This window comes from Diachasma alloeum, unplaced genomic scaffold, assembly GCF_001412515.2.
Source record: "Diachasma alloeum isolate Michigan unplaced genomic scaffold, Dall2.0 Dall_scaffold_00269, whole genome shotgun sequence".
NCBI classification, from domain to species: Eukaryota; Metazoa; Arthropoda; class Insecta; order Hymenoptera; family Braconidae; genus Diachasma; species Diachasma alloeum.
This window is the reverse complement of record NW_021680408.1, coordinates 1869472-1894895: the sequence shown is the minus strand read 5'-3', so window position 1 is coordinate 1894895 and position 25424 is coordinate 1869472. Positions and strand designations below refer to the sequence as shown.

The following is a 25424-nucleotide window of genomic DNA, read 5'->3' as shown; positions in this document are numbered from 1 at the left end:
CTGGCGCAGCTCACCGCCTTATATACCCCCCAACTGCACAAAACTCCAACGTTCTGCAACGTTTTGCTACGTAAATAGGTTGTGCGCATGTGCTGAGAATTGTCTCGATATTTCGTGGGCTCTGATTTGCCGGTTTCAATTCGAGGGAGCGTCAGCGCCATCTACAGATATCCTAAGAGTCGCAAGATTGTGGCCCTCTACAAACAAGTGGCTCCCTGGCATATTCAATCATCAAAGTAGTTTCCTACTTATCCAACACGAGTACCTCAAATGATATGTCCTGATGAAATTAAACACGGTAGGGTTGCCCTGCACTGCCAATTTTTTCTCAGTTAATTTTTTTGTCGAGCGCGGTTAGCGAGAATAAGCGCAGCGCTCACCGTGTGACCATTCTCTTAGTCGAAATTTGACGAGCGGTGTTGCCGACCCTCGTGGTAGTCTCAAGCAGCGTGTGCGGAGTGGGAGGTCGCTGGCTGGTGATATGTTTATAGTGTGGTATGCCTCTGGCAACGCTGCGCTTGGGAATGTCCGGACGGCGCAGCGCTTACCACGCGACCAACGACGTTCGGTGAAGATGTGCGACTACAGGAGGGTTAAGGGAGATTTCTTTTGTAGATATCAAAAATTTCTTTTGTAATTTTCGCCAATATCTCTTTTGCGAAAAATTTATTGATTGACAAAGTTGTTCTATTTTTTGAGATCACATCTCAAATTTTTTAAGAACGCAAAAAATGTAACATGAATATCGCAGAAATGACTTTCGAGTACTTTCTTCAGCAGAATTTAATGCGACAACCTTCGTAGTGTAGGGGTTCTCCTCGCAGAAAGCATATTAATCTGTGGTCTCCGTTGCCGTTTCTGCAATCATAAAAACAAAATACAATTAGTATAAGCTTAAGTTTCCTCCAAAAAGCACTTACCGACGAGTGTTTTTTTTCACATTTGTGGTAGTAAATCAGTTCTCCCAACAACGCAATCGTAGCTAATGTGTAACCAATAGTCAATATGATGATGCACTGTTGAAAGAAATCATTTTTTTCCAAGAGTACATCTCTTGCATCATAAGATTCTTCCTGGGTAATATTCTGGCGCCTAGAGAATCCAATGTCGTACCATTTATTTTTAAGACCTACATCGCGAAAGATTCTTATTAAATGGTCAATATGCTCGTGGTAAGGTGAATTTTTTGATAAGGAGAATGCACTTGAATCTACAATCAAGCAAGGTACCAGTAGTTCAGTTCTACGCGTTGTTTCGTATTGCTGGAAAACTTTGTATTCATTTTTGCTCATTATGCAGCTGATATTCTTGTGTTCAGCCAAATGATTCAGACAATTCATCATGTTAGATGATATCATCTTGACTTTTTCCTTGAGCTTCAACTCAACTCCGGTTGCATAGCTGAAAGTTTTATTGTAGTAGAGTGGAGAAATGAAAGGGATTAGATCAGAGTTGACCAAATCTTCTAAGGTCAGCCATTTATTCACTTCATTGGTATACACTATTCCTCCTGTTAATGAGCTGTAGAGTTTCGTTAAGTACACTATAGATACGAGACACAGCACACCGAACATGATACGATCGGCACAACGATTTGGTCGTTTGACCACAACTACGCCGAACAGTAACTTGATTACAATCCATGGGGACCAATAATGACTATTCAAATGTGTAAAATGTTCTAGAATCCAGAATAGTACCACAATTAGAAGTACAAGGAGGTAACCACATATTGTTCCCATTGAGGGCAGCTGAGAATTTTTCTTCGCAACATATGGCACAATTGCGCAAAGATGTTCTACATCTATTGGTTCCGTCCGGAGACTGCGTAACTCAGCATGTTCTGAGGGATGGGCGTAAAGATGAGCGTAAATATCCATTTCCCTATTCATAAGTGGTTGTAGGAACGTATCCAGCCGGTCATTCTTAGATACCCTCGCCTCTTCGGCTTTCACAGTGAAGTTCATTGCTTTAGCCAGGGTATCTATGAGACGCATATTCGCGCCTTTCAACTTTGTTGTACCATCAAGTTGGCGCCTTATGGTTGAAAAGGGCGGATCGTGTGTGATTCGGATTTTGAAAGGGTAACCATTCATGTCATTCGGTGTGTTCGGAAATAATTCTGTTTGAGATGAAAAATTCGCTGTGATGAATTGATTCAAAAAGGGTTTGTAAAGATGTACCAAAACTTGGAATATTTCCTCTTGCATCATCTTTTTATGATTATATAGTAACTCAATGATGGTGCAATGCAGAATTTGTCTTCGCCAAGCGTGTTTCAGGGTTTCACTCAGATAATCATTTTTAGAATTAGAGTAATGAATTATCAAATACCTCACGGCGGTCCTACCAAATGATGCCTCCATCATTGCGTCGATGATTTTGGTTGACGGAAGAATCCCTCTACCAAACGGAGTATGAGTGTAGATAAATAGGGTTGATGCAGTGTCCTGTCTCATTTTATTGAACATATCGGAATTGTTTGCACTTATTTGTATGATTGGGCGATGCTCTGCGATTCTTCGAAATAGTTCAGACATGCCTGGTATCCTGAGAGTTTCTTCGCTCTCACTTACGAAGATGACTTGATGTAGATTTTCATGTTTTGATGCGTAATCTTCTATACCTTCTATCCAATTAAATTCGCCACTGCAGGTTAATGCTCTTGTTATGATTAATACGACAATAAAATGATACAGCTCCATGATTTGACGGTTGGTGCTGTCTGTAGAATGCCAAACATACTGCTAAAAAATTACTATGGTCGAGCTTTATATTACTATGGTCGAGCTTTTTATAGTCCATTTCATAAATTTGCATGCACAAAAGATGAACGGAAGACTTATCATGCTTTCACATAATGTAATAGAGTGGAATATACAATTTTCCATATGATCTCACATTCTCGGGAAATGTGCTTAGGAAATGATGAATTCGGGGTACAATTTGGTTACTGAGATTTCCATCATATTTATTAGCTTTTTGACGTTTTGTACAATAAGTCGAGCGAAATGTATATGAAATAGATATTGATTTGTGTCACCATTCGAATGTTGTTGACTTATCGCTACACGCAAAGGATGAAGCTGAATTGTTGATTTTTATGAGTCACACTGGCGTCCGTGAAAGCATTCCAGAAACTACCCTGGTGGATTGGTCGATAGCTAGTCGATCGAAATCAAACGAAGACTTTGACAATCGATTGCTGGCGGATCGATGGCTGGTTATTTTCTAGTCGTATTTTAGAAATAAGGGTCAAAGAATTCATAATCATATCTTGCATCATACTGTACTTATACAATTTTTTTGGAGCATGGATTTTTTTCCATTGAAAATTTCAGTGCGAGAAAGTGATACACTAATTAAACTTCTGAAATTTAATAGTTTATCCATGGATCACCCGATGAGAATTTTTTCTGTTACTAAATTAGTCCGCGCGCTTTGCGCGCGTATGTCCTACTCCATGGGGTTCAATGTATGTCAATTGTAGTGGATAGTGTTATATTAGATTTCTGAAGTTAATATCAAGTTCTCCGAAAGAAAAGTTTCAGGAATGTATTGCATTTAAAAAAATATATAATACATCCAGTGTAACGTTTTTTGAAACCAATCTATTCGGCGTATTGTGATGATAGCATACATGAAAGATATCACGAGCTTGCTATGTTATATTATATTCTATGCTATACAATACTATATTATACTATAAAAGCTATGTATAATATACAGTATATAATAGAGTACTATATGTATTATAAAATATAATGTAGATAACAAAAAAAATTTAATAATAACGTGATAACAATAATAACATACACTGAGTATACGATATTGTATTATAATAAGTATAGTATAGAATATAATATAATATAGCATTATCGTAATATCATTAATGTATGTTATCAACATTTACAAAAAAAACCTAATGACACAATACGCCGAATAGATTGGCTTCAAAAAAACGTTGCACTGAATTTTTTATTAAAGGAATATTTCTTGTGACTACATTAATAGAATAGATTCATAAAGGCGAGAGGAAACGCGGAATGATGAGGGTTCAATTATTGATAGATAATTGACCCCACCCTTTTCATATTCACGATTGTCGTTCCACTGATTATAGAAACGGCCTAAAGTTTCATCTTCATATAAATTTGTCACGGACATCAGAATCAACGCATCTATGGTCACCAAACTGTATTTTTGTTTCGCACAAATGCATGAACAAATGCGTAGGAATATGTGTCACATATGAGGACTACTTTACATCAAGATTAAGAATCTATCCCAAAAATCATTGATCGTCTACCTGAACAATTTAATGGTTTTCTTCCATTTTTTTAACCAATGATACCACAGAAGCTCTCCAATAAATGTAATCGTTGCGGTGGTGAAACCAAATAATGCAACAATTGTTAGCTGTTCTCTCAACGGACTCGTGGGGTGGTACTTCATCTCGTCCCATATCAACTCATCTTCTCTATCGATTTCCCAAAGTTTGATCCTCGTATCATTTCTGAACCACATTATCTTCAATCCAACTTCCGACAGTAGATTAATTATGTAATCCATCCTCTTTCGAATAGGCGATCCAGATCTCACAAGAAATGAGTAGCTGTCTGACCAAAAACAAGCCTTGGAAATCTTTAGAATTCTTTCACCGGGTTGATAGGTCGATTTCATTAATATTTGAACAGCATTCCTGGTCATCAAACACGTTACATTTTTGAATCGATCAGCATGTGATGGACAGTCCCATATAGCCGTCGTCGCAACAGCTTTGTTTTTCAGATTAATCAGCGCTCGATCATTCTCATCAACATTACCAAATGTTCTGTTCAGGAGGTACGCTGAGACTACCGGTATGAGACCAGAGCGATCAAGATCATCGAAATTTTCAATTTCAACCTCATGATCAACGTCGATAATAATTTCTGTCAGGCATGCGTAAATTCTCACACAGTAAAATAATGATACGATCAGTATGATTTTTATCATCAATCGTTGCGCTAGCTTCAAGCTCGAATGGTTGATGTGCTTGGGAATTCCAAACAACATACGAAAGATGTCAAAAACACTCCATGATCGACGGAACTTGAAGAGCAAGGTTGAGACCCAAAAGATCGATAAAATGCCAATGGTCGAAATAAAAGCTTCAATAATTTCGGTCGGAAAGAGAATGCGAGTAGTGTTCTTTACTGGTATAACAGCACACAACTGATCTCGAAATATCATTTCACTGCGGTATAAATTCTCCTCCATATCTTCCGTGTAGTGAGGGTTAACAGAAGCGAGTATATCCACCTTGCCACTGCTCAGGAGATTAAATAACCCATACGATGAATTGTCTTCGATTATTTCACTGAAGTTCGTCAACTGCGGTAGAATTTGCAACGTGAAATTCATCTTCGCTGCCACTTCTTGGATGACGGTAATATCCCATCCACTCATCGACACACAGTTCGCTTTTTCATCCCAGGTGACTTCGGAAAATGGTGGCTGATGACGGATACCGATTTTCAGAGGATATCCATGCATATTGCTCATGAGGTTTGGAAACCACTCGATTCCTGGCTCATATGGTTTCCTTACCATTAAATTCAGAAAGGGATTGAAGTAATGAATTACTAGTGAACTATGATCATCTATAGAACTCTCCGAGATAGTTATCATTTCTCTTCTAGAAGAGACGATCTCCAGAATGACTAGATCCATCATTTGGATTTTCCAACCATATCTCAGTAGAATACTGAAATTCTGAGTTCGTTCTGATGAGAGAAAGATGATCAGGTACTTGGCACGCTTCTTGTTCAACGATAATTTTTTCATGACAGATATGGTTTGTTTCGATATATCTAATCTAGGTACTTCGGCATCATCAACAGAAATGAGCAATGTTGATGTAGCGTCAATTCCATGATAGGACCATTCATCAGCGTCTGATGGACGTTCCACATTTAATCGAATAGTTGGATAAGTAGCCATAATTGTTTGCTGTATTCTTTGTATCCAATAATTCTCGAATGACGTTCCGGTGTGTTCAGATGCTATGAAAATCACTTGGTGGTACTCATCATCGTTGTGTTCGATGTAATGTAATAAATCTTTGAGCCATACAGGCTCTAGTGGATTGAAAGCTCCCAATTTTCCTATGCACATGACGATTACTACATGTTCAATTGAACCGCACTGCCAAGGAGTCTTCATCATTGTAAGCATTATGATGAAATGATGTTATTTTATTACAAGCATAAGTGTGACACTTCTACTGGAGAAACTAATTTTCTTATTTTTATAATAGTGTACACATCACTCAACTCCTCAACGGAATGTTTACTCTGTTAATGAATTGAATGATTTGCATGTATTTTCACTTATTCTTACTACCTTTGGTCCTTCAGCTTTTACATTATTGCGTATTTGTTTTTTTCCTTCCTCTTAACGACCTTCATGTACGATCGTCTCCTTCTTTCTCGTTACGAGACCGAACGCGCGCTACAGCGCGCTGTAATTGCAACAATCATAATTGAAAATCTCAAAATTAAATTAATCAGACATGACAGACTTGCGAGATATCGATAGTTATCGACTTTAAGTGTATGTTCTTTTTAGAATAGGATTCTTTTATCTTCGTTGTTAGTCCGCGGACAGGTCATTTCTTTCGTATATTTTCATGATTTATTTCGCCCTAAATTCTTTTATTAAAGTCCTTTATTATTAAATGGGCCATACTTTACAATATGTATACAAAGATAATATCTTTTTTAAATTGAATAACTTTCTTTTTAATAACATATATGTTAAATCACACTGTGTCATACAACCTCCCTTGGAGTATAAATACATATTTTTAATGCATATTTCAGCGCTCAAAATTTACTTGAAGAGAAACACCACACTAAAATTTTGGGTGAAGAAAAGAATGCGTGACTGTAAAAATCGCAAATGGAAAAAAATACTAATTGTAATTCCGTTTTGTGCGTAGAACAATGTTCTATCACTGAAGCCCGCATTGATAATTAATTTCGGCGAAATGCGGTATGACTATTTCAGCAGAATACAACTCAAGGAGAAGACTGAAATCAGAGTGATTAGAGCTTGATTGATCATAGATCCACCCCTCCCATAACAATTATCTTCGCTGCACTGACTAGCAGTTTCCCCAAGTTTCGTCTTCAAGTACTCCCAATTGCAGAGGCCAACCTGGCAACCTTCAAGTGGCAGTGGCTTTCCTTGCAGATAGAACATGACTTTGTCGCGGGCATCATTGTCGTTGCATCTGTGATCAGAAAATCAGATTTAACATTAATAACCCAACAATCAAGCATATTTGCCAAGAAACTATTGGGACAGGAAAACATATAACTTGACGTTTATATCAGGAACCACAGGATTAGATAATTATACCAATAGAAAGTATGATATCAGTAGCGAAGTGGTAAAACCGTATAAGTCAGTTTTGACTATTGGCCCGTTTTCAATGAATATCTCGGAATATAATCCGGAATATACCCCCGAACCTCTTTAAGGAATAGATTGATCCTACAGAAATTTCATATTTGGCGATTTGCTTCGTGATTTGCCCGTGAACCCGAAAGGTCCCGAAGTCGGTCGAGATTTTCAGTTGAGCTCGGTAACTTTAGATAATGACTTATTATGCCCTCTTTCTTCTTAGATTCGATATATTCTTTTCCAATTAATTGTTTGTAATCATTCTCCCTGCCAAAAGCAATACGTTAATTTATCAGCTGTTAAATTTTCATATTACAATAAATGATTTGCTCAAGTTCTTATTCCTATGCTCAGTGAATACGACTTTAATCATAATTTCAATTCCATTCCTTCTAGAATACACTTCAGAGTGTGAATTTCTGGAATTCAATATTGGTTAATATTCTAGTAAAGAAGCGTGCACAGACTGTTATCAATTTTTAGCTAGTTCACACAGTAATTCAATTAATCTGTTATTCATTTTATCAATATATTGTATTCAGATTCGCCTGTCCTCCACGTCAAAAATGCGAGATAATCTCATAATTCTAGCTATTAATTCTAATCGATTTTATTCGAAGACAACCTTAGTAAATGAAATATTAGGAAACTAGAATTATTCCGCTTTCTTCTGACCTAAATGATTGGGACAATTATGATTCGTTTATGCATGTTTCATAGAATGGTATTCAATTCTCTTTTGTTTCTCAGACAGGCTTCATGAAAATTCGACGCAAAACGATTGTACTCATGAAAACCACCTTACTTTCTCTATTCGTTCGAGATAATGCCCATGCTTTTTTTGTAGAAAGGATGTTCCGTCTGTAGTGATTGATGTCTGATGAATTGAGTCTGTAAAGCCTAAATAATGATACTTCATTCGAAAAGGTCATGACACATCAAAAGAGATGATATGTCAGAAATCATCGATAGCATACCTAATCCACTCATCACACGCTCTTCCATCTTTTGATGCGATGATACCACAGAAGCTCTCCAATAAATGTAATAATTGCGATGGTAAGTCCAAACAATAAAACGACCGTTAGCTGATCTCGTAATACACCCGGAGGTGGCACTTGAAGTTCGTGGAATACATTATTGTCTTTACGTTGCTCCTCAAAATTGCCACTTGTATCATTCCGTGCCCATATTATGGGAATTCCACCTTCAGCGAGAAGACGAAATGTATTATCTATTTTATTTCTATAGGGAGACCCTTCCCTAAAAAGGAATGCATAGCTATCCGACCAAAAACATGCTTGTGTCATCTTCAGGGCTGGCTCTCGGTGACGGTATGTCGATCTTATGAACCAGTAACCTTCGACTGTGGTCATCAAACACGTTGTATTCTTGAATTTTTCAGCTTCACTTAGACATTTCATCATAGAACGCATCGAGACAGTTTTTCTCTTCAGATTCATCAGAGTCTGATCATTCTTATTGACATGCCCAAAAGTTTTATCCATCAGGTGGGGGTGAATCTTCGGTATAAGGCCAGATTGATCAAGATCATCAAGAGTTTCAATTTCAACTGCACCTACGACATCGATATTTATGTTCGTCAGAGATGCATAAATCTTCGCGGAATAGAGTAATGATATGATCATCAAAATTTGAATTATGACACGTTGTGCAGGCTTCAGTCTTGCATGATGAGCGAAGACTGGGATACCGAACAATACACGTACTATGGTAAAAATACTCCACGACTGTGAAAACCTGAAGAGCCATATTGAGGCCCAAAAGATTAATACAATGCCAATGGTCAAGATCAAAGTCTCAGTGACTGTTTTCGGAAGAAGTATACGAACAGTTTTTCTCAATGGAACCATAGCACAAAGTTGATCTCTGATGAATGCTTCGCTGCGAAACGAATGTTCCTCCATATCTTCTGTGTAGTGAGGGTGGGGAGAAGCAAAGATATCGATTTTATCACTGCGTAAGAAATTGAATAATCCATTAGAGGAGTTGTCTTGCATTTCCTCGAAGGTCATCAATTGCGGTAGAATTTGCAATGTGAAATTCATGCTTTCCGCCATTGTATGTATAAGTTGAATATCCAATCCACTCATCGATTCGTAGTTGGAGTTGTTATCCCAGGAGACGCTTGAAAACGGTGGATGGTGGCGGATACCGATCTTGAGAGGATATCCATGCATATTTTTCATGATATCCGGAAACAACTTCATTCCTGGCTCGTATGTCTTCCTTATTATTGAATCCAAAAATGGATTGAAGTGATGTATGACTGGTAGGCTGCTGTCATCAACACAATCGTTCAGGATCGTTGTCTTCACGCTTTGGCAACCAATGACCTCTATAATAGTTAAATCAATCATTTGCATTTCCCAGGCATGTCTCAAAAGGTCGTCAAAGTTCAGGGTCTGTTCTGACGAGAGAAATAAGGCCAGATACTTGGCAATTTTCTTGTTCAATGATAAATCTTTCATGATTGAGATTATCTGTTGGGGCACAACTTTCCCGACATCTTTTGGTTGATGATGGCGCCAAGTGTCGCTATCATCCACGAAAATGAACAAAGTTGCTGTGGCATCGGTACGATGAAAGGACCATTCCTCATTGATATTTGATGAAAAATCAACATTTATTCGAATTGTCGGAAAAGTTGCCATTGCTGTGTGCAGTATTTTTCTTATCCAGTAATTCTCGAATGGCACTCCGGAATCTTTGCACGTTATGATCATCACTTGGCGATAATGTTCATAGTTTTCTTTTATGTAACTCATTAAATCTGCGGACCAGGCAGGCTCTGGTATATGGAAAGCTTCGAATGGTCCTGTGCACATCATAATTACTAGAAATTTCAATGCACCACGCAGTAGAGGAGTCTTCATGCTTAGAAGGAGCCGTATAAAGCATTTATTACAAATAATCAGTGGAGTTTTAATGGATTAATGTTACTCTATTATGAACTTGAGGGCGAATGAGAAGTCCGTAGGGGAAATTAATTCCGTTCAGGGCGGTAACTTATGCCGATCAGTCGACTCATTAAAGGGCAAACACTCGCTATCATCAGATCATGGCGCTTAACAGCGGCACCTATTCTCATTTTGTCTCAGTACTTTGGGTCTTCTAATTTATGACGAGTGTACTCTACGATAATATTTCGCTGACTCATTACTTTCGCTCTGCTGATGCATATCGAATTAGTTATTCAACTCATGTGTTGACACTTCCTCAGAAACTCAAATCCACAAAATTGAGGGTTTCATTCCACTAATGGTTCCTCAATCGTTTCGGAGGTCTATCGAAGTGGGACAAATTTGGATGTTGGATTTTTTGAGTGAAAATAATATGTAGCAAAAATTAATCTTATATATACGTTTCTTTCTGTGTTGTTACTTTCGATATGAAGAACATTTTTATGGATGAAAATTCTGAGAAGTTTGAGGTATGATGTTTATGCTCTTTTCCTTAGTCTAAACAAAGTTGGACGAGTGGGACCTATCGAGTGTGAGTCACCAGGGGTCCAGGATGTTGTATCCCTTTGTCATTTAGTTAGTTCCCCTAAGGAATTGGTACAGAGCGGATGTGTCTTCCGAGCGTATCAAATAAAAGAAAATTTTTCACTTATTTGCCAAATTTAATTATTCAAATACCCCATTTCCAATATTGGATAATCGGCATTCGTTCCAGGATCTTGCGGAATTGTTCATCACTAGAGATGGGGAATGAGCGTCATTTTTCTTTCGGTCAGGTCAGACGTAAATAACCGGTTCTGATCGTTTTCTGACCCTGATCGAATTTTGTATGCAAAATTACAGTCACATTTAAGCTGGGTCAGACACGAGCGAAAATGACCAAAAATCATCTATATAGTTGAAAATTACCCATCATTTGTATTTTGCTAATTTGTTTTGGATCATTTTTTAAGGGTTCGATCAGAAAACCTTTTAGTAGAATTGAATTATTGTCAGTGATTGCATTTATGAATTATTATCAATGGCTCTATTCTCAATGATACACTGTCAGAAAAAAAAGGAAATTTCAGATTTCACTGAAAGTTTAATAAAATACCAAAATTTTGAGAAGCGTCAAGACGAGATTTCTTTAATTTATTTGAATTTTCAATGAAGACATGAATATTCAGTGCCAAATTCCCCTGAATCTTCAAATAATGGAAAGTTCAAGAAAATGTTTATTGGAATTTTCCAGTTTTTTATTAATGTTCAGGGAATAAATGAACTAAAATTTACAGTTCTCATTGATTTTTCCCCGAAATTCAGAATTTTCAATGAGAGAATTCTTTGAAATGTCAGTGGAACTTAAATGTGATAAAAATTTTGTAAACGTGTGCTGGAAATTTCAGCTAAAAATTTTTAAAACTAGAAATCGCTTGACTAGTACTCGAAAATTGAGGGTCTTCTATGTAGATGGAAATTGACAGTCCAAATTTATTTGGTCATTTCATGCCTATGGCCAATCGTCATTTATTTTTCAGACCATATGGTCAGATTCTCGGCGCGGTAATTACCGGTTATGGCGGTAAAACTTGTCTCTCACATCTCTATTCATCACTCAACTTGTATCCACCCCCGAAAAAATTTAATAGGAAAACCTAGCGTATTTATTAGAAAATTCTATTCGATTTCTATCGAATTTCTTATTAGTTTTTGGCCGATTCCATTGAAATGTTCAATAGAAAATATTCTGTGCAAAAAGTTTATGGAATGCGGTTTCTCTGTACAACGTATTCTATTAAGATATTTTCTATAGAATTTCCCTCGGCTCAAATTTTCAGTTCTTTCTTTTTAAAGCTTTTTTATTCTATTTTTCTTTTCTTTTCATAAAAAAAAATCAAACAAAAACTTGGAAAATTTGTCAATGGAACTTCTGTACAAAAAACTGATAGAAAATTCAATACAAGTCCAATAGAGTTTAACGAATTCACTAGGTTTTTCAATTTTTTTTTTCATGTGTGACAACATTTATATTATATTCGATATGTGCAATCATGAAGGTATCTGTTCTAATCTTTCAATGCAACACGAATCAAAAAGAAATATGAATGGAAGAGAATTGATTTGTTTGATTTCTTTTAGAGTTTTCTCAAACTTTTTTATCACCATGTCAAAATTTCTGATACACTTGTTGGAAATTGTTGTCAATAGACAGCTCCATTGAAATTTCGTTCTAGGTTCTCCATTAAATGTTTCCCTCTTTTTGGATCAATAAATCAAATTCATCATCAATCCTCTGAAAATTACTGCTAGATTGCTCATGAGATTTGAATTATTTTCAGCATTGCATAAATATGATGTAACTATCATTACCTGTAGAAAACTGCAACGACATTGGAACTAAACGGTGCGAGGGCCGATGTGCTCCACCGACGCCTCATCATGTTTCTGTAATTATTAGCCGTCAAAGGCTCACTATCTTGGAAAGCCCCTAGATTTCGCAGGAAACTCAAGATAGTGACTGTGTGAGTGAAGTAGAATATCCCTTTAGGCTTGTCATTGGCATCGTTCTGCTCAAGTGATCTGCAGAATATTCAAATCATCAACTTTAAAGGTCTGTACGATGCGGCATTACGCGAAGAAAGAAAATTAACGAACTAACGAACGAAAAATTACCGAACGAGTCAAGTAATCGTGGAGCGAATTCGATTTTCAGTACTTCACGGACGAAAAAATTTAATAGAAAAACTTATTCTATTGAGATATTTTCTATAGAATTTCCTCGGCTCAAATTTTCTTCGCTTCATTTTCTTGATGAGAAGAAAACAAAAATAGAATGAAAAACTTAGAAAATTTGAATCGAGCAAATTCTATAGAAAATATATGAAAAGAATCAGTTATATAGAAAAATCAAATTCTGTCGACTTTTTCTATTGAATGTTTTCTATTGAACATGTCAATAGAATCAGCCAAAAACTAATAGAAAGTTTAATAGGAATTTAATAGAATTTTCTAACGAATTCGATAGGTTTTTCTATTAACTTTTTTCGTGCGTGATCCAATCCTGAAATGCGACGCTAGGAAGTTTTTGACATCCTTACGTATTGTAACGTCATGTAGAAAACTGCCATTATCGATAGATGCCCCACTCTGGTCCCGAAATCATGATTTCTCCAGTGATTTCTTGAAATCAAGAAATCATTGGAATCTACTAGAAATCATGGAAATCACAAGAAATAAAAAGAAATCATGATTTCTAATGCTGATTGAGAAATCACAAAAAAGATTCGAGAAATCACAGAAATCAACAGGAAATCACAAGAAATCATCTGATTCTGGAAATCACTGAGTCACTCGATTGAGGACACGCACGAAAAAAGTTAATAGAAAAACCTATCGAATTTGTTAGAAAATTCTATTAAATTTCTATCAAACTTTCTATTAGTTTTTGGCTGATTCTATTGACATGTTCAATAGAAAACTTTCAATAGACAAAGTCAACAGAATTCTATTTTTCTATATAACTCATTCTTTTTATATATTTTCTATAGAATTTGCTCGACTCAAATTTTCTATTTTATTTTCATTCTATTTTTCTTTTCTTCTCATCAAGAAAATCAAACGAAAAAACTTAGAAAATTTGAGCCGAGGAAATTCTATAGAAAATATCTCAATAGAATAAGTTTTACAGAAAACTTGAATTCTATTGACTTTTTCCACTGAATATTTTCTATTGAACATTTTAATAGAATCGGCCAAAAACTAATGGAAGAGTTCAATAGAAATTCAATAGAATTTTCTAACGAATTCGATAGGTTTTTCTATTAAATTTTTTTGTCCGTGGAGTGACCAGCCCCTCGATAATTTGCCATGATTGTCGGGGTATTTTTGTAAAACTTTTCTCTCCATGTAGATTGTAGATTTCTCACACAATGAAAGAAATTTACCGAAAACGATTCATCATGTCTTGCAGTGGGAAACATCCGATTATTTTGTTTACTTCTCGTCCATAACCTGCGGTATAGTAATACTCAAGATCTTCGGTGTATTCCATCACTTTCAGTTCCTCATTACTAAATATTGCACACCATGGGGATAATTTTTCCACTGCCCACGCTTTTTCATAGCGACACATGTCGTACATGCTTCGAATTTTATCTGAAAATAATGATTTAATTCATCATTTCTTAATTGTTAATGAATTATTGCTTAACAATGTAGAGAAATTGCATGAGAAAATGACTGGAGACCGGTGATAAAAGAATTTATTCTCTATTGAAGAGAACAAGCTGTTGCAAGCTTTCAACCAAATTCCTTAGTTCATAATGTAATTTAAATTTTTAAATTCTAATGAATCATCAATTATTACCTGCTGATAACTGATATTGGAATCCAAGTCTACTGCTGACATTGCGAATGAGATCGGAGAATTCGTGACCTCTCAAGAAGTCAGCCAACTCTTTACCGTAATGAGGATCGTTTTCATCTCCGTCCTTCCAACGGGGGCAATATTGGTATGCCTGATTCAAAAGCCGTCAATGATTAATTCATGAAAAATTGATGTGACAACATAGATTTATTAGAATGAGGTTTCTCGAGTCAATGATTTTTTACTCCGAATGGAAGCTTTGTAATGATTCAAATTTATGTTTTGTTTATTCTCTTATATCTAAGAGAATTAGAATTTAGAGAGAAAAAATTACCGCTTCACCCAGCAGGGAATCGAACCCGGGTCTCCCAGATACGCACCGGGCACTCTTACCGACTAAGCTACCGGGAACCACAGAAATTCACTCTCAAATTCACCTCATACACCGCCTAACCTCCTTTAGGCATTAAAGAATTCTAAGAGAATTAGAATTTAGAGAGAAAAAATTACCGCTTCACCCAGCCGGGAATCGAACCCGGGTCTCCCAGATACGCGTGAAATATATTATATATATATATTTCACATGTATATATATTATCGGTGAAATTAATAAATTCTGTCCTTTTATGGAGACCGATTATTTTTAAAAATTGAAGATAATTAATTGAAAATGAAAAATTCTTTATAGATTCTTTTACTCTACTTCGCTATTCACTTCAATCATTAGTCGATTTCTCTTTGATTCATTATCAATATTTATAAGATATTCATGAGAAAATGAAATTTAATGAATTCCATTTCTTCATTTCAACAAATGAATAGATCAGCGCGCGCGAGAGCGCGCGCATAGCTCTTGTATGAGAAATAATTCAATCGAACAAAATAATATAAAACAATAAATGATATATGATAGAAGAAAATGACATGCAAAATGAACATTCGGAAGCATATTTCTAATTTATTAGCAAAAATAGTTATGCTATATAAAGACAATACCAATTTCCCAGTCGTTCTTACTTTCAGTAAAGTGTCATTTCCATAGAATGGAGGTGGAGTCGGTACAGATCTACTGAGTAAACCCTCCATGAAGGCTCGCATGCTGGCTTGAGATCGCATTGATTTCGTTGCTCTGAACTGTAATTTTTTAATGCAAAGATTAATACAAACATGGTCTTCTCGGGAAAATTGTACTATTCACACACGTATGGAAAATTCAATAGAAATTATAATAAAATCCTGTTAGAATTCTGGAGGAATTATATGGGGTTTCTATAGGATTTCAATTGAAAAATTCTATTTGTTTTTTGCGCTGATTCTATTGGACATTCGATAAGAAAAAGTCAATAGATTTCAAATTTCTGTTTGATTTTTTCTCTTGAGATTTTTTCTATAAGAATGCTTGGACATCAATTTTCTAAGTTTTTTCCACTCGGATTCTGCAATGCAAAACAAAATAAAATCCGGCGGAAAAAACTTTGAAAATTTGTGCTCAATAATTCTAATAGAAAAAATCTAAGAGAAAAATTCAAACAGAAATTCAAAATCTATTGACTGTGTCTAATTGAATATCCAATAGAATCCGCGCAAAATAATAGAAGTTTTCAGTAGAATTCTAATAGATATTCTTTAGAAAGCCCCATAGAATTTCTATAGAATTCCAATCGAATTTTCTAGCGAATTCGTTAGGTTTTCTATTGAATTTTTTACTGTGTGGAATAGAATAGATTAGAAATTGATGAAATCTCTTTCAAGTTTTCAAATGATCGATTCATTTCCTAAGGATCTATCCCTGAAGTGAATTTCTCCCTAAGTGATCGTTCAATCGGTAGTGGCAATAATGGAGAATATTTACCACATAATCTTGGGATATATCCCCTTGAGTCCTAGGAAAAAGTTGAGGAAATGCTACTCGAATTTGTCCTGCTAAGAGTTTGCTCTCTGTCATTCCCTGTGGCGTCAATTCCTTCGCCATTTGCGTTGTCATGTTGGCGTTGGGTGACCAATTCCTGAGATTATCCAAATCCTCGTTGCATAAACGTCCATCTGAATGGAAAAATGAACGAATGAAATGCGAGAGACGAGTTGAGACTGGTCTAAATTGAAAATGAAGCATTGGATTCACCTGATCTTTGTTCATGGTTGATTAGAATTTGATCGCGCACATTTCTCAGTTCCATCAACTTTACGATATCATCAGCATTCGGGTATCGAATTCCATGTCTTGAGAGCATCCAGATTTGACGGGGCTGGCAATCTGTTTTTAGCAGAATCGGGTCAGAGGTTAATAGTGGAGATCAGAATTGTGGGAAGCATCAGGAATTTCTATTATAATTCTTGTGAAGATTTCACAAAAATAGTGTAATTTACAGTAGAAGGATGAAACCTAATCCATGAAAACAAATTGAAATCAAGAAAATTCTGGTAAATGTATTTTTAAATTTTCAATCAATTGCAAATTCAGCGCAATTTGATACTGAATATTCATGTTTTCATTGGAAATTCAAGTAGGCTGAGGAATTCTCTTCTTTCTGCAACTCAAAAATTTGGAAATCCATTAAATTTGATTCCTTTACACTGTTAGAAATTTGAAATATCATGGAAGATATAGTAAATCTCATGAGAGTGCCATTGAATTGGATTTAGGGAAAAAATGGTTATGAAATTTCAAGTTTTAAGTAGAATTCTCGGAAATTCATGAGTTTTCAGTAGGAGTGAGATGGAAATTTTACAACTTCATTGAATTTTCAGCAGAACACGAATATTCAGAAACAAAATGAATTAAATTTCCGATTTTTCCCTGAATTTTCGGGATTTTTTTGAATTTTCACAGAATAACTGAACCGAAAAATCAACTATTTTATTGATTTCCAGATCATTTGAACAGAAAATTCATGAAATATTTGATTTTTCAATGTCAAGATTTCCTGAAATTTCAGTGGAACTTGAATACGATAAAAATTTCCGGAATTTGGCACGGAAAATTAAGACGAAAATTTTTAACAATGTACTCCAACATCAACGCTTAAACAATTTTTTTGCTGAAATTTCCAGTGAACTTCTTGGAATTTTTTATCCCATTACAGTTTTCCTGAAATTTCATGAGACAAATACATGAAAACTAGCTATTTCAGTTAAACTACTCCATGAAAATTAGAAATCAGGAAAATTCTGTTGAACATATTTTTAAATTTTCAATTAATTGTAAATTCAGGGTAATCTGCTATTGAATATCCTCTTGTAGTTAAAAAATTTGGAATTCCTTAAAATATACATTGCAATCTGAAATTTCATGATTTTTTTCTCTCTGAATAGATGGACTCAAGTCCATTAAAAAAATGGATCGAGAAACTACCGTCATTTAGGGATCAATGATTGCAGCAGTTATTGAAAATTCGAAGCAACGGTTCACATTTTATTATTCCTTCCTTCAATTTCCTAGCCAAATGTGAACCGTCTATCTAGTAGCTCACCCTCGTCAATTACCCATGAAAAAATTCCGGGGTGATTTAAAAAAAAAATAGGTGAATGCAAAAATTGACTGGAAGTTGTTATCATTCTTCGACGTAAAAAAAAACAAATTGGAAAGGGAATAACAACTAAATTGAATCTCTTCATAAACTTACTCGGTATCTGCTGATATTCATTCCTCCCTCTAGTGGATACTATGTACGGCGTCACCGATGCAAACTGCAGGTAAGGGTTTCCATTTTCGGCGAAACAATAATCCGTATTTCGAGCCCACGTACATCCAATGCACAATGCCAGGAAAATTACCAACTTCATGATGACTGTGAAGTGTTCCTCAAAATACTTTTCTTTCTGGGTGACGGAAACGCTCCTCGGGCATTCACCCAACGTTTATTGACTTCTAGCTGGAGGAGTTTCGAAATCGTTTAGACTGAATGGTCATGCATTTTCAGGTGGAAGGAGGCCAATGTAGTTGGGGAGAGGATTGTTGATATTTTGTATTAGTATTTAGTGTTGAATTTATTTCACAAAAGAAAACATGATGTGTCTAGAAAACACATCATGTTCTTGCTATAGATTATTCTTATATTTTCACGGACGAAAAATTTACTAGAAAAACCTATCGAATTCGTTAAAAAATTGTATTGAATTTCTATTGAACTGTTCTATTAGTTTTTGGCCGATTCTATTGAAATGTTCAATAGAAAATATTTAGTACAAAAAGTGAATAGAATTCAATTTTTCTATATAACTTATTCTATTGAGATATTTTCTAGAGAATTTCCTTGGCTCAAATTTTCTAAGTTATTTCGTTTGATTTTCTTGATGAGAAGAAAAGAAAAATAGAATGAAAAAAACTTTGAAAAGAAAATTTGAGTCGAGCAAATTCTACTGAAAATATATGAAAAGAATAAGTTATATAGAAAAATCGAATTCCATTCTTCCGAATAGAAGCATTGAAATCGTTCTATTTTTCGATTCTCAAATTTTACTTGGAAATTATGTAGAATGGTCTGAAACCTCAAAATTCCTATTTTAACCACCTTGTGTGTATATGCTAGTGTCCACCTGGTGGTCAACTTTTAGAAAATTGAAGAATTAGAGGACTAAAATAATTTCAAAAAATCTGAAATTTTGTCTGATTACGGGTACTAATCACAACTAACTGTGTACTCAATTTCAGCCCAATGGATCCAGCAGTTTTTGAGATATCGCCATTTGTTTCTAAATCGTCTTTCGCACATTCTCAAATTTCGCAATTTCTGAAAAATTACTCAACCGATTTCAATTTTTTTTTCAAAATATTCGTCTCAATGTCTTTTATCTTTATTATTAATCAAAATATGTATATTCGTTCATACAAAGTTTTAGAAATATTTCCATTTTTCGGTTTTTCTTTAATTTAATGCGATGTTTAACTTAATTTAATTTCGGAAAGTAATTCAGGAGTCTCGAAAATGACGACTTTATCTGGTTAGGTTTTCCCCTAACTTGTTTTCCTCAAACTTTTACCAAATGCGATATAGNGGGGGGGGGGGGGGGGGGGGAGCAAGGGACAAATTGCAAAAATGGGGAGAAATATCCGAGAATGAAAAAAATTAATATCATCAATTTATTGATGGCGAAGAAAGCATTAAAACATCACTCAGTGATATGCTCAAATAAGAATATATTCAAAAATTGAACATGTGCTCAAATTTAAAAATAACCATCCATCACATTACGCGAGAATAATTAACCGCCCTCCATCTTCGAGAATGGAATCGTTTATTGGGTTATTGGTTTATTGGAGGCCTGTCGAAATTGAAGGTCAGGGCAGGTGAATCCAACAACTTTGCTTTCAGTCAAGGAGATATTTAATTATTACCGGTAGGAACTATTTTTGTGGCTGAGAGAATCTACGTCGATAAGCATCACGGTGTTCCACGCATAAAAAACACGGATTGAAATTGATCGTGAAACAATAAATTTTCCGGCCTAAAAATCATTTTTTCGAACTTGTGAAAGGAAACTTCAGTGCGGTCTTCCCTTGACGTGGTAACTATGAGAAATGTACAACTTTTTTTTAAATAATTGATTAAAAATCAACATTGAAATAAAGATTGACGATTCATCATCGGCAATTAACCAACACGGGAAACGATGATTTGATGAGTAATCACTCGACCTGTCACGTGTTGTGTAAATGATGAAACATTTTTTAGGAATGCAAAACCGGGACATCACGCAATTGCTACTCATCCGGCATTCTCTGCTATCTTGGATCGTTAATCATTAAACTAAAAAGAATTGGATTTTATATCCGTGAACGACGCCCCGAGTACTACACGGAATAAGATGGCACAATAATCGATTTGACTCCTCTTTGAAGGATTGAACACTGTTAAAAATTTTTCACTGAAATTTCCGGTAAGTCTTGGAAATTTCTAGCAAGTAACGTTTCCACTGAAATTTCAAGAAATTTTGTCATTGAAAATTCATAATTTCATGGAAATAAATTGCAGTTTAATTATTCCGGGGAAATTAATGAAAAATCCGGAAAATTGAAAGAAATCTCTAGGGGAGAGTGGGGCAAAATGAACCAGTCACAAAAACGACTGTTTGACCCAATTCAAGCAAAAAAAAAAATTTTCTATTGAATTGTTTTTTGTTTGAACTTTCTTTATTATTGGGAGTACTGATGGGAATTATAATTTTCTATTCAGTAGAATGGAAAATTATTGACAAGTTTTGACAGGCGAAGATTTTGTCAATGGATTAATCGAGAAGAAAATGAAACAGCAAAATCCAAAGTCCAGAGCAAAGCCTGAGGGGACACCCAGAGGGGGAAAAAGGAAAATGTGATGTTGAATTTCAATCGTATAATCCATTGACAAAATCTTCGCCCATCAAAATTTCTCAGTAATTTTCCATCCTACTGAATGGAAAATCATGTTTCTCATCAATACTCCCAAGAATAAAAAGAAAGTTCAAACGAAAAACATTTAATAAAAATTTTTTTTTTGCTTGAATTGCATCAAACAGTCGTTTTTTTGACTGTTTCGTTTTGTCCCACTCTCCCCTACTTGAATTCTTGAATTATTTTTCCCCTACAATATGCAAGTGCTTTTTTCCAAACACGATTATAATTTTTTAGCACTTAAATCAATCAGATATCATATGCAACCAGAATGTTGTAAAATTGAAACTAAAAGATATACTGTTATTACTCAATTAAACGAATACAAAATAATCAGAATAAACGCGAGAATCCCATGGTGACCAATGTTTACACAGAACAAATAATTCTATCATAAAGTTTTTTTATATACTTGTTTTTTTTATATTGAAGAATTTGATTTTATGCCATGCACTGGCCACCGAATCCCCTAAATTCCGTGAAGTATATTCACAGACCTTGGAAAGCTTAAAATTATGCCAATGTTATGATGTTTTAGAATTACAATCACGTATTTCGTCCAATCAACAAAATGGAACAATCGGCTCGTTAATTCATTTATTCAATTCAGCCATTAGTCATTTTGTCTCTACCTCAGATCCAAAATGAGAATCCAAATAAATGTAAAAACTATTTAATTAAACATTGCGAGGCAATCGTCTTCGTCAATTCTATTAATAGCACCAGTGATCACTAGCGAGTGATACATTCATCCCATCATAGATATCCTGCGGAAAGGTTTTCAATCCGAATGTCCTTCTAACATTCTTTTGCTCGAGAATCCTTCACACTCAGCATTCAAAACATTCTCTGTCAAGCGACACTCGGCATTCTTCGGAATGAATGTATTTCACGTATAAAAAAATTTAATAGGAAAATTATGAAAAAACATCGGAATACAATTATTTTTATACGTGGAATATTTTTATTAAATGAATCATCAATCAAATTTTCAAATATTTTATAACTCAATTATTGACTTTGAAAGATTGACAATTACTTGATCAATGGAAAAATCAAATTTCCGTCTCGGCGGGCGCAAAGTTACATTTCCCTCCCGCTTTGCGGGAGGGAACTCTGACTTTGCACCTACGCCGAGACGGAAAATCGCGTTCTAACCACGGGAAGTAAAATAAAGGACCCTCAGCCGCGTGCTTACCAACCTCGCCTTCGGCTCGGCTGGTAATTGCACTGGCGGCTGAGGATCCTTTATTTTCCCTCCCTAGGTTAGAAATATACTATTGGAAGTTCAGAATGAATTGTTTTTGTAATTGTGCGCCAAGGGAGGAAAACAGGACATTCCAACCCGCGTGCACGGAGAGAAATGTTCAGTAAAAATTACGGAACTCACCATTTGCTCACCGATTACGAATCGACGCAGAAAATTTAAGTGACGGTATCGTAATTTTTCACAGAAGATTCAGATCAAAATTACGGAACGCTCTAGAAAAAATCGTGACAGTTCCGTAAAATTTCCTACAACCACATTTCAGTGCGGAATTGCGGAAAAGATACGTAATTTTTATTGAATATTTCTTTCTGTGTGTAGATTAGAGGGTGGTAAACACGCGGGTTTGAATGTCTTGTTTTGCTTCCTACGTGCACATCAGGATTGGGCGTGTAAATTACATTGGTAAATTACACCGTTTTTTACCGACGCAATTTTCGTAGACCGCGGTTTTCGGGACTTGGGGCATAAAATATTATTTTGTCACACGGCGATAAAAGCATCCGGCGAATGTGGGTTTATAATCCGAGCCGAAGGCGATAAATACTTATATCGCCTGATGACATAATATACTGTTACATCACGTGGTATGATTTACGGCATTTTAAGAAACTCAAAAACATGAGCCTCATACCTCATAAAGAGTGAATTTCCCGAAGGTCAAACATTGCAAAAGACCAAAGTTCCAAGTCATCTCCCTTGTGAGAAAGCCAATCTCATTATCTATTCAGCTTTATTGGATTCTCCACTTTATTATTTGGAGCCTCGGAGAAGCCCAGTTGGACCTGAAGCGAACCATTTTGTTCTGAAGAGTCCAAAAAAGCTACCAAAGACAATTGAATTAGTTTTGTCATTTAAGAAAGCTGAACGAAACAAGTTAATGTCAAGACAAAAGAGGATGATGCGACGAATTCAATAGAGCTCAATAAATAATGAGATTGACCCTTGTAAAATTCATTCCTTACACGGTATAACCCTTACGAGGTGTGACCCTCGAGACGTATGATCCTGGAGAGGTATGAAACTCGTGACTTTTATCACCATCGCGAGGTATATATATAAAAGTTCTATTTTTTCGCGGATAAAAAAATCTCATTTTAAATTTCAATGATTACAAAGCTTTCATTTGAAAGCAAAAATATTTATTTATATTTAAAACCGTATTTATTTGATGTGAATCAAAACACCAATAAAGATAAAGTTTAAGTCTGAATAAACTCTTTATCACGAACTATTCAAATAAACTAATTTTTCATCACGTGTATTTAAAGTGAAATTTTACGCACGCTCCGTATGCGCAAAATCCCACTTTCCACACATTGCGAGGAAAAATAGGGTTTGACACTCATGGGAAATGTGTTCATTGACCCGTGGAAGAGTAGTCTTCGGCGAGCGCTGCACGGAGAGAACTATTCAGTAAAAATTACGGAACTCTCAGTTCGCTCACCGATTACGGAATCGACTTAGAAAATTTAAGTAAAAATTACGTGGCAGTTCTGTAAAATTTACAGAACCATTTCTACAACCGCATTTCGCTCCGGAATGACGGAGAAGATACATGATTTTTATTGCATATTTCTCTCCGTGTACACACCTCCCACGGGTCAAAATAGTATATTTCGATACGAGTACGTAAAGGTGTTTTTTTTTCGAATCCCAACTGGCCGGGGCGGGATTTTTTCTCTCTAAATTCTAATTCTCTTTGAATTAGAGGTCAATTCGGAATTAACGTCAAAGTAGTGTATTTTCATACGAGTACGTAATAGTATATTATGTCACTAGGATCTAACTGAGCAAAGCGAGGTTATAATCACGATTTTTTTGGTCCAGTGACTTGAAATATTGTATGTCACACGGCGATAAAAGTATTATCTGACTCATGCGATTATAATGGGTACCTTCGGCTCGGATTATAAAGTCACATTCGTCAAATCAGTAGTGAAGTGGTAAACGGAGATAAGTCGACTTATCTCCCAGGTGAGTTTTTGAGGAATATTTCCAAATCTAAGAGAGATAGCGAAATTTTCGTAATTACATTTGTTGTAGCACTCAATCGGCTCCATAAAAAAGGTTATAACAAAAATTTTGTTATCTCCCTTAGATTCCGAGATATTGATTGAAAACTGGTCAATAGTCAAAATTGACTTATCTGCACGTGCGTGCGTAAAGTTCCACTTTTTCTCACGCACGTGTAACACATCCTATTTTTTGCAATACCTGTAGAGTTCACTGTTTAGATCGGTAATCGGGGTAAAGCGGTTGTTTTTGTACACGAGTGCCTAAAGTTTAAGAGCGTGCGTAAAGTGAAATTTCCGCACGCCGTGCGGAAAATAACCACTTTACGCACACTAAACCGTTTCAAACAGTGCATTTTTCAGGCAGGTATCACAAAATAGTATATTTCGATACAAGTGCGTAATTGTATTTTTCGTCACTGTGCCGAAGAAAATTTTTCTGGAAAATATGTGGTTGCAGGACGAACCGAAGGCGAGTGCTACCCTCCGAAGGGTCCAAGACTGTTTTTTCTACTAGTATCCAACCCTATTTTTCATCACAATGTGGAAGAAGCGGGATTTAAAATTTCACTTTACGCACGAGTGATGAAAAACACTTTTACGCACTCATACGAAAATAACCTGTATTAGATTCAAATGAAGTTTATTTAATTCAAATAATTTTTCTGGGCGGCCCATCACCACCCGATTTATTGCGGCCGAGTGAACCGATCTCTGCACTCACCTGAGCGTGCTGCCTCTCCAATTCACCAAAACTTGAATGAAATGAAAAACCGGACGTTCAACACGACTCTGTCTCCAGTCCCAATTAGCACGAATAAAAATATCCTCAATTGTTGAAAATTGATTTTAATAACGAAATAATTTCACAGTGACATCAGCCCCGATTACGCACGTAAGTCACGTTCTCCAGGTCTTTATCAACTGCCGGCCCCGAAGAAACTACTCTTTCAGTCTCACAGGATCGGTTGTAACTCCACTGGAGTCACAC

The 25424-nt window shown here is 35.7% G+C and overlaps 4 protein-coding genes across 4 annotated transcripts; all 4 read right to left on the bottom strand.

The window, feature by feature from the left end:
* Positions 1-773: 773 nt before the first annotated feature.
* On the bottom strand, positions 774-2705 carry LOC114841191. The gene has a single exon (XM_029126082.1). The coding sequence runs from the start codon at positions 2703-2705 to the stop codon at positions 774-776; it is 1932 nt and encodes a 643-aa protein (XP_028981915.1).
* Positions 2706-4305: 1600 nt separating this feature from the next.
* Positions 4306-6207, bottom strand: LOC114841190. Its single transcript, XM_029126081.1, has one exon. The coding sequence runs from the start codon at positions 6205-6207 to the stop codon at positions 4306-4308; it is 1902 nt and encodes a 633-aa protein (XP_028981914.1).
* A 486-nt stretch (positions 6208-6693) lies between these two features.
* On the bottom strand, positions 6694-25424 carry LOC107037664 (multiple inositol polyphosphate phosphatase 1). The gene is made up of 9 exons (XM_015256322.1): positions 25158-25424; positions 18408-18656; positions 16907-17038; positions 16637-16827; positions 15802-15918; positions 14785-14935; positions 14363-14573; positions 12789-12998; positions 6694-7279 (listed from the first exon to the last, which is right to left on the bottom strand). The coding sequence occupies exons 2-9, from the start codon at positions 18565-18567 to the stop codon at positions 7045-7047; spliced, it is 1407 nt and encodes a 468-aa protein (XP_015111808.1). The 5' UTR covers positions 18568-18656; positions 25158-25424; the 3' UTR covers positions 6694-7044.
* Positions 8442-10349, bottom strand: LOC114841186. Its single transcript, XM_029126073.1, has one exon. It carries the CDS (start codon positions 10347-10349, stop codon positions 8442-8444), a length of 1908 nt encoding a protein of 635 aa, XP_028981906.1.